At 40.7% G+C, this 12,751-nt stretch overlaps 1 protein-coding gene across 4 annotated transcripts in view; it reads right to left on the bottom strand.

Moving 5' to 3' along the window:
* Positions 1-631: 631 nt before the first annotated feature.
* septin4b (septin 4b) overlaps positions 632-12,751 on the bottom strand; it is a 28,379-nt gene continuing 16,259 nt past the window's right edge. The window contains exons 1-12 of one of the 4 annotated variants that reach the window (XM_074678663.1): positions 8,583-8,693; positions 6,787-7,128; positions 6,421-6,517; positions 6,212-6,298; positions 6,000-6,123; positions 5,699-5,833; positions 4,920-5,037; positions 4,642-4,743; positions 3,975-4,071; positions 3,730-3,892; positions 3,404-3,503; positions 632-2,219 (exon numbers count right to left, since the gene is read on the bottom strand). In XM_074678663.1, the coding sequence (XP_074534764.1) occupies positions 2,151-2,219; positions 3,404-3,503; positions 3,730-3,892; positions 3,975-4,071; positions 4,642-4,743; positions 4,920-5,037; positions 5,699-5,833; positions 6,000-6,123; positions 6,212-6,298; positions 6,421-6,517; positions 6,787-7,128; positions 8,583-8,678 (1,530 nt within the window). In that variant the 5' untranslated portion in view covers positions 8,679-8,693 and the 3' untranslated portion in view covers positions 632-2,150. Of the gene's footprint in view, positions 2,220-3,059; positions 3,504-3,729; positions 3,893-3,974; positions 4,072-4,641; positions 4,744-4,919; positions 5,038-5,698; positions 5,834-5,999; positions 6,124-6,211; positions 6,299-6,420; positions 6,518-6,786; positions 7,129-8,582; positions 8,694-12,751 lie in introns of those variants that run through there. The other 3 variants (XM_074678662.1, XM_074678661.1, XM_074678659.1) reach the window with 3 other exon arrangements.

Raw genomic sequence — 12,751 nt, 5'->3', positions numbered from 1 at the left:
GTAGGATCTCCAGACAAACACAGGAGAAAAAGTAGTAAAAATATCACTGAAGCCACAAAAAGTTTGGTGTCCATGACCAACAACAAGTCATACAAAGTGATGATCCACTCCAAATACAAAGATTACGAAAAAGAGACGAAAAAATTACAAGAAACGTCAAAGTCAGCTTCAGTCACATTATTACTGAATCAGTGCTATGGTAGTAGCACACTGGGACTTTGTATGTTACCACTGGCTATAAGTGTTTTTCTTTCCTTTTCAGTCAAATTTCTTACACTTTAATGACACCCTGGTACTTTTACTGTTGTGTTACAATGCTACTAGTAGTACCCTGGTACACATTACATGTGATGGGGAATGAAGGTGTTAAACCATCACACAGTGACAGTTGTGGACCTGAGTCCATCTTCTCTCAATCTGAAGGTCAGGAGTGAACTGGGGGTCCTGAATCTCAAGTTACTCAGCTGTTTGTCAGTGGCGTGAATGTGTGTGTGAATGAGATGAGCTAATACTGATGGTCCCTCACCCCTGAAAAACAAAGTCAGGTCATTTCAACACATTTTTCATTGAATGAAGCACAACTCAGACTTCTGATGGAGACATGACCATTTGACCATATTTTATTACAATATTAGAATTTGTACATAATATCCTCTCCATCTGCATTTCAGTTTTATAAATTTCTTACATAAATATACTTCAAAAAGTAGAATAACAAAAGACAAATTTGATATAAAACAAATTCATAAACCAAAATAACACCTGACTCTGGGACAGAAGCTAGAGGAATGTTTTTTTTTTACATAACAAAGGTCACACAAGATGGCAGAGTCATCTAATTTTCAAGACAAAAAAAAGTTTGGGGCTGGAAAACTGCTAGCTACAGAATCAAGTTCATCAAGTTCATCCAATAATAATGATTGTTACTCTTTGCTTTAGTTTCTTCTCTTTTAAAGATAAAAATAATAAAGTTACACTTTGAAAAGGAAACCAAAAATGAAAGACAAATATTGCCTTTGGTTATAGGAGGAATATTAAGTTATGCAAACATCCAACTCATGAGTCTGGTCAAAAAGATAAAATAAAATAAAATAAAAACCAAACAAAACAAAAAGGGATCTCTTCTCCATATAGTTCCCCAACTATTTTTGTGGATACATTTATTCATTGCCCACTGGTCTTTGTATTTGACCTACAATCTGTGTAACCTGCACAAAACACATGCAAAAATAAATACTCTAATGGCCTTGCTGCACTTTTTCCCCAGACACTCACCTCATGCACACCAAAGGGTCTGATCAAAGTCCTTATCAGCTCTTAAGACTTAACATGCGTCTCCAGCTCACACAGGCGATCGATCGCTCTGGTGTGGGATGGACTGTCTTTGACACAACTGTTATAGGTATTTTCCCCAAACATTCAAAGACTCCCTGTCATTTAAAACAATAGACTTCAATCATGATATGGGGATCAGTAAGCATTGCAGTGGGTTAAATTGGCCAACACTGAGCAGAACCACTAACGTGCATGCTGACAGGCAGCAGGGGTCACAACTAAAAGCAAGTGAATCCAAACCCAATAAAACCAGAGGAACCTCACCTGAAAATCATTTATACAGTAGAAAAAACATGTATGAGTGTTTTATGGATAAGTAAATTATAACAATATGCATGATGACCCAATAAGATAATAAAAATAAAAAACTTGCACCAAAAAAGTGTGCTTAACAGAATCTGAGCAGGTCACCGTATGAAAAAACCTCATACCAAACCTTATATAAAATAAAGAACAATAAAATAAAAACCCTGTGATCATGTGGCTAAATAAAGTTCAGATAATGAAACATTACTCTCCTTATCATTACAGGCAACCAAACCAAACTGAATCCTATTTCAAACTTCAGACAGACAGACAACAGAGGAGTGTGGCGGAGGGTGAAGAGGTTTGCAGCAGTGGAGTCATAACGTCAGAGACCCTGATGAAGATAAGGAGCCTGCTCACAGCTCCCTGATCCATGTGCTGTGGATGGTTGTGTGGAAACACAGGAGATTCATGTTCAAGACGAATAAGGGTTTCTGGGTGTTCTTTTTTTTTTTTCAATCCCAGCTGCAGAGTGACATGTAGAAAGTGGAACGTTTGTATGTCCTGTGTTAATAGGCTTCCTTCTGAGTGTGCATTTGATCCTGGATCCTCTGCAGCATCTCCTGCATCCTCCGTAGCTGTGGGGAGAGGAACCAGATGTCAGTGAATGTCAGTCAGAATCACGCTGCATGCTGCTTTTTAAAAATGCTGATTATTTACACATGACTGCACACACAGCGGATCAATAGCACTCGAGGTCAGCGGTCTGTTTGGATCACGTGACCTGCACGAAATGAGCGCAGCAGCCCTCCTCATCATCAGATACCGTCTACCTGTGTGAGCTCATTTATATCAGCGAAAATCATTTTTGTTTTAAGAGTTATGTAAAAATTTGATAAAATGCAGGAAAATCACTGTTCAGTTGTGCCTTCATTTTGACAACTTTAAGTTGAGTATAACATTTATTTTTCATAACTTTCCTTGTGGTAAGTTTTATATTATTACCATTTTCTGCAAAGACATCATGATCTATATATTTTTTTTATCCAAAATCCAAAATATACATGGAAATTGAGCAGATATAACATCCAAGCTGCATGTTGAAACATTTAATTCATTGACTAAATTTAAACTTGCAAAATAACTTTTTTTCGCAGCAAAGCAAGCACAAAATGAAAACGACTGAGGAGAAATGATATCTTTATTTGGGGAAATAAATACGTGTAACGGGGAAGAGGGAGGAGGGAACTTATGGGCTGAGGGAATCCAGCATTAACACCAGTTAAGGGGCTGTGTTTTCTCTTAAAGAAACTTAAAAGAAAGTTAAATATAATCCTTTTTTTACCGAAATAGTTACCACTACAACCATTAATTTGAATATAAATCATATCTTAAGGGATTTTTATTCAGCCATTGGGTTTCTCACATTATTGTTGAACACAGATAATGTGATAAATTTCAAACAACCCAGGATTGAAAGCAGAGCTTCATCTGAGAAAAGTGTGATATTTTATAATGTGGCATGTTTTTTTATTCTATCCAGAGTTCAAAGGTCAAAGGACTTGTAGGGGCAGGAAGGAGGGTTTCAGTCTATGTTTTACATGGATTTTCAGAAACGTGACCCGTGTTCTTCCAAAGAATCTGAGCGATGATCAAAAAGAGCTTAAGACAATCAGAGGGCTTCATCTGCCATGTGGTCTGAGTGTGTCTCTGGGCTGGGCTGACGCTCTAAGTGCTCGTGGTCACAGTTATGTTCAGACTCGTGGTGCTCGTGATCATCGTGCTGTTGGTGCGGGTCCGCATCGTGGTCGGTGTGCCGTACCTCCTCATCCTTCTCTCGAATGAGCTTTTCTGTCTCGTTGTCCCCTGCTCCTGACACGGCGGGGATGGGGAAGTCTGTGCCGCTCTCTCTGGTGAGTTTACTGAAGGAAGATGCAGGTTGTGGAGAAGTTAAACATTTTTAAAAAGGCTCAAGAAGAAAAGAGATTTTAAAACTTCTAATCCAAACTATGAGCCAGGAGAAACTGTATATTTAAAGCTGTCACCAACAAACACAGGAATAAATCACTCAACCGTTTCCATTTCTTCCTCAACAATCAGATTTTCTCTGTATTCATACACGTGCAGTTTAATTGTGCGCGAGCCTACTTGCGGTTGCGCTCCTTCACCACCATGCGGGTCATGCTCTGGATGCACTGGGCTCTGTAGTTCTCGTAGTGAGTCTCCCGGGTGACGTCCTTCAGGTCTTGCATATGTGTCCGAACGAGCATGTTCCTCAGCTTCACGAAATCACAGTGTGCTGAGTTCTCCACTGAAAACATCAGCACAACAACCAATTAAATAGATAAATAAACAAGCATCCTTTTGTTTACCAACCAAAGAGCAAAGCTTACCCTCCACGATGCCCCAGGGGTAAAGTCGACCTCGCACCCTCTTTCCTTTGGCCTCCACTACTGTGTTGCTGCCGATGACTGCGAAGGGGATGCTTTCCTTGTTTGGAAACACAAACGATCACAAAGATGTGGATAACTTTGTTCTTCAGGTAGTGGAAGATGTGTCATATGAAACTATTTTACTGTCACTTTTAATCAGAAATGACCTCTTTCATATTTAACCCTTCACTTTCATTATTCAGACTCCTCCATCTTTTATACCCACTTCTCTCCGCTACGTCAGAGGCCACTCAAGGACGGAGGCAGAGAGAGAAATACTCTGGCACACTCGCTGCATCCTGCCACCTCACGGAGCCGGAGCAGCAAAGAATGGTTGAGTCATCAAGACTGTGGAGTCAGTAGTGGACTCAGTGCCAAGGTCTTACATTAAATCGTACATAAATTCATTTCAACATCGCCCCCGTCTGTTTTTCTTTGGCTCCTGTTTTGTTCAGGACAAAATTAAAATCCTATAATGTCTGAACAAACATATGTAATGACAAACCTCCAGGCACTGACTGATTCTTTTTTGAGCTGAGAGGATGGTTATGTCACGGCGCTGACACAGAGCAACCTCTGTTTGTGGAGCAGAGAGTGAAGGAGGACACATGGCAGCTAAGTCTCTTACCTTCAGCTCAATGTCCTGCTGCTTGAACTCCTCATCTTCATCAGAGTCACAGTCAGGGAACTGGTAGATCTTGATACCATACTGCTCGATCTCTTCTCTGATCTGCAGTTACAACAAAACCAGAGAGTTAACGAGCAGGCCACGCATCTAATATGAGATGATAAGAGCAGAATTTGTTTATTGATTCAACTGATGACTGAGAATCTGATGTGGATCAGAGCCTCTTTAAGGGTTGAGGTCTGACCCCACAGTTTAGGGATAGCAATGGGGGTGCTTGCCTTGATTTTCTTTTTCTTGACCTCGGTGGGAGTGAGTGTGTCTGCTTTGGCCAAGATGGGGACGATGTTAACCTTCTCGTGTAGAGCTTTCATGAATTCCACATCCAAAGGCCGCAGACTGAAAAACAGAAAACAAGGAGACTCTTACAGTAAACACATTCAGTGTACTATCTACACACACTCTGTGTATGAGACAGGTTTTAAATGTAGGGATTGAACAAGTGTGTGTTTATTTTATCTTCAAATTGTTTTCTAAGGTCTGCCTGCACTTTTCAAGATCTGAGTCAACGTGCTGCCCCTCTGGTCCATCAGTGGTTGCAGAGGTTTGCTCTCTAGGTGACCTCTCAGTGTGGAGTAATAGCTAGAGTTAGTCAGCAGGGGGAGCAGTTTGTCCACCATTATGACTTTGAAAATGCACTGCAGCATTACTCAAGGGGCTTTATTTTTTTTTTAATGAGCACACTAATGTGGAACAGTGCATGTGCACCGGTGCAGTGAAAACACGACATCAGCATCAAAGAATTGATCAGAGAGAAAAGGACGGAGCTCTGCACCAGAAGTAAATTCACCTGAAGGCAGCTGAGGACTGCTTTAACTCTCATCACAAGCCAGCCGTGTTAACAATTAATGGGACAGACTGCTCTGACAGTATGCACTCCAGAGGTTGTACGTGTTAGGAAAGCGTGCAGCACAGCATGTATGGTTTAGGATGTTAAATATAGTGTTGGGAACAGTTCTTGCTTTAAGGAGAGAGGAAGAGAAACTGTAAATGTTTGTACCCGTGACCAAACGGTGAGATGAAATAGAGGCAGCAGTGGACACGGTTGTCCTGGATGTTCTTGCGGTTGAGGCCGCTCTCGTCCCTGAAGTACTGCTCAAACTGCTGGTCGATGTAGTCGGCCACCGACTTCCAGCTGGAGCGGAAACACACAGGGACATTCAGTCTCAGAGGCAGCGCACTCTGTGGAGCTACTGCACATGACTTTTTAAACACAGCAGAGCTAAAATAAGACCGCTGTGAACTGTTTGATTCAGATATTTCATTCATAAAAGATGCGGGACAGGAACACCTGTCCTTACCATTCAGTGTTGTTTACAGCGTCTCCAAACCCAGGAGTGTCCACGATAGTGAGCTTCAGTTTGACACCTTTCTCCTCGATATCCACCGTGTGTTTGGTGATTTCTACAGTTTGTGTGATGCGCTCTAATAAAAGAACAGAGGAGTGTTTCTAACATCAGCCGTGCCAAACGCTGAAAATGATCATTAAACAAAAACTTGAGAAAACCCTAACCTTCAGCATTGAGCAGCTTCCTATCTTTGTAAAGATCTGTGAGAAAGAGACTGTTCACCAGGGTGGACTTTCCCAGGCCAGACTCTCCTTCAAACGAAGAACAGAAAAAGAAGAAGGGGACAGGTTTAAGACTTTGAGATTAGCGGTCTCTTCAAAGTTAAAGGTGGGCTCAGGATCAAATTTCAGCTAAAGTGAAGATGGGGATTTACCTGCTACCATGAGTGTGAAGTCAAAGCCTTTCTTCACAGACTTGCGATGCACCTGGTTGGGCAGTGTCGCGAAACCAACGTATTCCTTATCCTGATCCTTAAAAGTAAACACAAAGAACAAGTAACACATCAGGTAAGCAGACGTGATCATTTAAACATGCCTGATGTTATTAAAAACCGCCAGCAGACAACTCAACCAGAGCAAAGAGCAAACAGTCTCAATCAAAGCTGTTGATCAAACACCCATCAGCCTTTTCTCTACCGTCTGTCACAATCAAACCATCGACCTGCACACAAACCCTTCAGTGAAAGCAGAACCAAACCCTCAGATTTTGTTCCTCCTCTCTGCTGAGCTCCTTGTGTTACCTCATTATTGTTGTACGGGTCGTATCGACCCCACGGACTCTTGGGTCTGGTGGGACTGATGGAGGACAAGTCAAACTCCACACTCCTGCTTTGCGGTAAACTGGGCTCAAAACCTGAATCCGCCTGAGCGCCTGCCACAGGGGGACGCAAATAGGATGGAGTGTGGGGGCGGTCTGGGCCTTCAGCTTCCATGTCTGCATCATGAGGCTCGAGGCCATGGTGGTGTTCGTGGTCATGGTGGTCATGCTGGTGGTGGTGGTGGTGGTGGTGGCCGTGCCCTCCTTGATGGTGAGGGTCATGCATAATGTTCTCCACCTCTGAGTCGTCTGATTGGCTCGAGTGCTAGAGAGACGCCACGGTTGAAGGGGATGTAGGTGGAGTAATATAAAGGGTGGAGGCAACAATGGTGGAAAGAGAGATCATGGGTCAGTACGGAGAGGGCGGGATGGAGGTCCAGAGAGTGCATCGTTTGAAAATTCTTATGATATTTAAGAGCAACAGAAAATACTTTCATGTTGTTGAATAAGTGAAAGTCTGATAGACTGATCTGTAATAGTTGGGCTTAAATCTGACCAAGGTTATAATAGTTAACTAAAACAAAACTAAAAACGAAAACTAAAATTTGAAATACATTGCAGTTAACTCAAACTAATAAAAACTAGAAAAGAAAACAAAAACAATAAGTAAACTAAAATTGTATCTTGTGTTCACAAAACTAACTGAAACTAACTAAAATGATAGACAAAATTCCCTTAGTTATAGTTTCTGACAACATTAATAGCCTTTAGGATTTAAATTAATCTGACACATTTTCCCAACCAATTTTACAACAGTTTTCGGCAGTTGTCAGCGCCATACAGCACCATCATAGTGACGTACTGGGACGTGCTTGTTTTCATCTGTAATAGTTTAACTGCATGTGAGTCTGACTTTAATTGTATTTAAGTCTGTCTTTCTTGTTAGAGTCCAAGTTTCTAAATATTCAAGCTCATATTATATTGTTTTATATAGTTTTAGTTTATATTAATTTTATGTAATTTATGTTAACATTATTTTTATATAATTTATGTATATATTTTTTATATTACGTTTATATTATTTTCTTGTGTTGAAGGCAGCAGCCAACAGTTCAGTATCAGCAATGACTGAGCAGTGAGCACTATGTTAGACTTGAAAATAAACAGTATGACAAAATATTTACTCTGACCTTTTTGAATCCTGCACCTAGTTAATAAGGTATGAAAAAACTAAAACTAAACTGAAACTAAATTAAAACTAAACTAAAACTAAGCCTTGTTGCAAAAATCAAAACTAAATAAAAACTAGAATGCCCGCTCTAAAACTAACTAAAACTTAACTGTAATGACAAATCCAAAACTATCATAACCTTGAATCTGACAGGAAACTGCATTTTTTAGGAAATGTAAAAATATCCAGCAGGGCTAATGTGTGGGGAAAAAAAAAATATAGTTCTTCAAGCATTAGGTTTGTAATTTTTAAACTTGTTTCAGCATTTATAAAGCCACCTGTCTCACAGTTAAACTGATCGTAGCTGTTTTCTGTAAGAGGAGACGCTGCTGAAGCGCCTCCAGTTACCACAGGCTTTTGTCTCCTTGCTAGTTGAGCACACAACTAAATAATTGAGCAGCTTGAAAGCAATATTCAAATTCAGCTGTTGGCCTGCTCCTCTCATGAGTTTAAGTCGAGCAGGTTGTAAAAATTTTGAAGAAAAAGACAGGTAACGAGGCTCAACAGTGGGTTTGGAGCTCCTGTGTTTCTGGGGTGGTCACTGGTACCTGCTCAGCATCGTGCTCCCTGCTGTGATTAGCAGAGGCAGGGCGGGAGTGATGCTCATCCGACGAAGAGTGAGCCTCATGGTCACTGTCCGCCATTGCTATCGGGGCTACGGTGCACTCTGCGATCTCCAACCAGAAGGAATCAAGCACACAGGAGCAAGGAGTGTGTCACGAAACAAGACGCAGAAAGTCCCACATGAAGTGATGTGGTGTAAGGTGATGAGGAGTCAAGAGCGGGACAACAAGAGGAGTGAATATGTTCGGGAAAGAAAACGAAGACATGAAAGGAAAATCAAAAAAAGGTCAAGTTAAAAAAAGGTCAAATGAAACAACACCATACCATCCAGCAGAGGAAATGGTATGACCACAGCACACATCAGCAGATTGTTGGAGATGACTGAGGGATGTATAATGGCGCTCTGTGGGCTCTTCCCTTTCATGTTGTTGTCTAATATCAGAACAATCTGGCTTCCTGCCATCACAGCGCTGCCTCCCATCATTAGCTTCTCTGCTCTCACCCTGCACAGTTTCAGGCACTATAAAAAATGCACCACCATCAGAGCCAGCAGGTAAGATTATCTGTGCCAGCTGCACTTAGATAATGCAGGGAGGCATTAACAGACTGAAGAAACTTTAAACACCAAAGTTAGACACAGAGATGAGTCAGTGTGAAGATTTGTGATAGTTTTGTCAAATTTGTTCAAGTCCTTCTAAAAATCAACAAAATGTTTGTTTTTCTCTTCTTGATGGTTTTCGTCCTCTATCCTCACTGCAGTTTTTTAATTATCCTGGGAATCAGAGCTTTAGGGCAGAGGACAAATTGATCATTTGGGTTTAGGAAATCGGTGACCTGCTTTCCTTTGCTGCAAACTATATCACAAAGATCAATATCCAACATGGAGGATCCAGTGACCTAAAAGAGATGTTCCGCTGCAAAGAAACGACAACTTTGAGCAGAAATGAGGAGAAATCATCACGTTTCATACTTTCTGTTTGGAAATAGTTTGACAGATCTGATTGTTATTGGTAAAATCGTACATAATCTCCTAAAATCACCACAGCAGTTAACGTAGAGACATTAAAACTCAAACACAGATGATAAAACTCCCTCCACCCTCAGTCTACACAGAGCTTCATGTCCCCTCCTGCAGCACCTCACCTGTGGTACCTTTTATCAGCGCGTGGAGCCTCTTCTATCTGCCTCTGCGTAAACTGCTCCTCATGCCCCACTCCAACAGGCAGTAGGAAGCAAAAACCAGAGGCTACAGCATTTATACGCCTCCATCCCAGAGGACACAGCGCCCTTCAGCCCCATTGAGCCGCCCAACGCCCCGGGAAACTGATCAGCGGCATCGACAGGCTGCACGTCACAGATCACAGGCTACAAACCAACCCACACTCTGATTCTGAATCTGCTTTTCTGTTGGTTTATCACACATAAGAACTCAACAGCAGACACACTGCACAACAATCCAACGTGAACTTTTTCATTTCACGTTAATGGATCATTAATCGCACACACTTGAAACAGGAGAAATCTGAGTGTGCACACAAGCTTCGAAGTGATGTTAAAAAGTTACCCACTATGCTAATGAGCTCACACATTAAACATTAAATGAACAAATTATTAACTATTAATAATCCCACATCTTAATACAAATTACGCACAGATGAATATTCTAATTAATATGCAGATTTATGCAGCAGTTGCTCCAGAATGAATCCCAACCTCTGGCTCTTCATGACAAACGTCTGCATGATGACAAAGCGTCATCACAGATTATGATGACGCTTGACGCTTGATTATACACCACCCATTTAGCAGCTTAACGTTTCCCTCCTTCATTACGTGAGGCCCACTTTCTACCTGTCTGCGTTTCTGCTCTTAGCCACACAAAATATCCAGTTACACTGTCTTTAAACCCCATTATCCTGAAGGTAGAGGAATCACTCTCACTGAGCACTAAAAGCTGCTTTGAAAGAAAACACCTTTTTTAGGGGGAAAATCCAATAAGGGCTTTAAAATTGGCGAGCTTCTGAATATAAAAGTACTTAGATTTTTTTGTATACGCAACCAAAAATCAATTGTCTCAATATAATCAATGACTTCATGACAGTCAGCTAAAAAAAAACAACTCTATCAAAGGGGTCAAAAGAAGTCCATGTGCAGGGGCTGTAGCTCTACAACTTCCCTATAAGACAGACAAATCAGATTTACTGTGTGGTTTGAACACACACTTGTGAGAGACAGGGACAGCTAAGAGGTTTGACATTTGTTTTCCTATCATCTTCTGAAGGAATCGGTTCATTAATGCTATTTACTCTTAAACACTCAAAAAAGAAAAAGAGGTTTGAACCAGTTTTAATAAAGCACTCTATCCAAGTTAAACTTTCTGATAGTTCACTTAACTTTTACTGTTTCACTCATTCATGTTTGTGTCAGCAGAGCATGCTGGTTAAAAAGTAAAGAGAATGTGCTCTAAGACCAGATCCTACAAAAAACAAATGACAGGCCTGTGTGTGTGTGTGTGTGTGTGTGTGTGTGTGTGTGTGTGTGTGTGTGTGTGTGTGTGTGTGTGTGTGTGTGTGTGTGTGTGTGTGTGTGTGTGTGTGTGTGCCCGCATGCGCACTTGGCGGATAAATCGATACACGTGTAAAAAATATTGACTGAATTGACAAACAATACACATCAATCCAGCTCTGGTGAGCCACACTGTTCACTGATCTCATTCACAACTCCAAGTCCATAAGAGGACAGTGTGTGAAATATCTATAATCTGATAGTTTACAAATTATGTAAAGCCTTTATTTCATTGAAAATAGTACAAAGACAGCACATCAAATGCTGAAACTGAAAAAATATATTTTTTTATTTAAAAACATAAGAAAAATTTAAAACTAATGTCAGCAACACACATCAAAAGTTTGGATGGGGTATGTTTTCTGTTGAGTATAGGGATGCACCGATCCAACCTTTCTGGTCCTGATACTGATACCTGGGCTTTGGGTATACACAGATACTGATCCAATACCAGTGTTAAACAATAGCCTATATGCTCTACTGTGGGATAAGACTGTTGATGTTTTGAGTAAAAGACAAAAACACAGTACATATGGATTTTTTAAATGTTTAACAGTGGTTTGGTTAAATCAAGCGGCAACCTTCGGTCTAAGAATATGAGACAATGCGGAAGTGCGACAATCTGCTGTTACTTGAGTGTTCACTTGAGGCTGGCTCTGGAAGTACCGGAAGTTACATACACATCAAGCCAAAAAAAGCCATTTTAAAGCAGAAATGAACCTCTTTACAGCCTGGTTCAAAAAACGTCTCCTGTCTGAGTCGCTAATTTCACTACCGGCTCCCACTGTACAGAGAAGGGCTGGACAATTAATTGGATTTTAATCGTGATTTCAATTTTGCCATCTGACAATCATAAAAACAATATAATCAAAGAAAAACAATTAATATGCCACACAGGGTAGATGTATGCAAGTTCCACTGCTTCATAGCTCTCCTGTGTTCCATGTGCAGCCACAGCGAGTGTGTGTGACTTATGTGTATCAATAATACTGTGTGTGCCACTTGCTGGTTCTTTAAAGTTGTGTTCAAATCAGTACTGAAGTTTTTTAATAAATTAATAATTGTGTATATTAATTGTGATTTCAATATCACTTAAAATAATCGGGATTCTTATTTTTACCATAATCGCCCAGCCCTAGTACAGGGGGTGAATTTTTTACTAACTCGGCCATTCAGAGGAGAAATCATAGTATAACCTTAGTATCAAGTTCAGACCAATTCTTTACTGGCAAAGCCCGATTTCCCTGGCGAAACCCGAACCAGCTAGGGGCGGCTGAATTGGGCCTACACCTGATACCAGTATTGGATCGGTGAATCACCTCTTCTTTTAATAACACTCTCTTAAAATTTGGGATCCAAAGAGACCAGATTTTGGAGTTCTGAAAGTTACAAGTAGTAATGTCTTGATGTGACACACTGATTGGTATAGGCGCCCAATATGGCACTTTTTAGAGGATCGGATAGCATCAGATTTTGTTATGTGATCAAGACCAAACCAGTTTTCATGTATTTTCAGCACCGTACCAACAGGGCTCACTTTAATACAACAAATATGATTTGTCATTTACAACGGCATCACCAAACAGAG

The sequence above is a fragment of the Halichoeres trimaculatus genome, unplaced genomic scaffold (assembly GCF_033239565.1).
Source record: "Halichoeres trimaculatus isolate MK-OKI-2021-1 unplaced genomic scaffold, fHalTri1.1 fHalTri1_scaffold_9, whole genome shotgun sequence".
In the NCBI taxonomy this organism is placed as follows: domain Eukaryota; kingdom Metazoa; phylum Chordata; class Actinopteri; order Labriformes; family Labridae; genus Halichoeres; species Halichoeres trimaculatus.
Note: the sequence above shows the minus strand (reverse complement) of the source record. Positions and strands in the feature narration are given on the sequence as shown.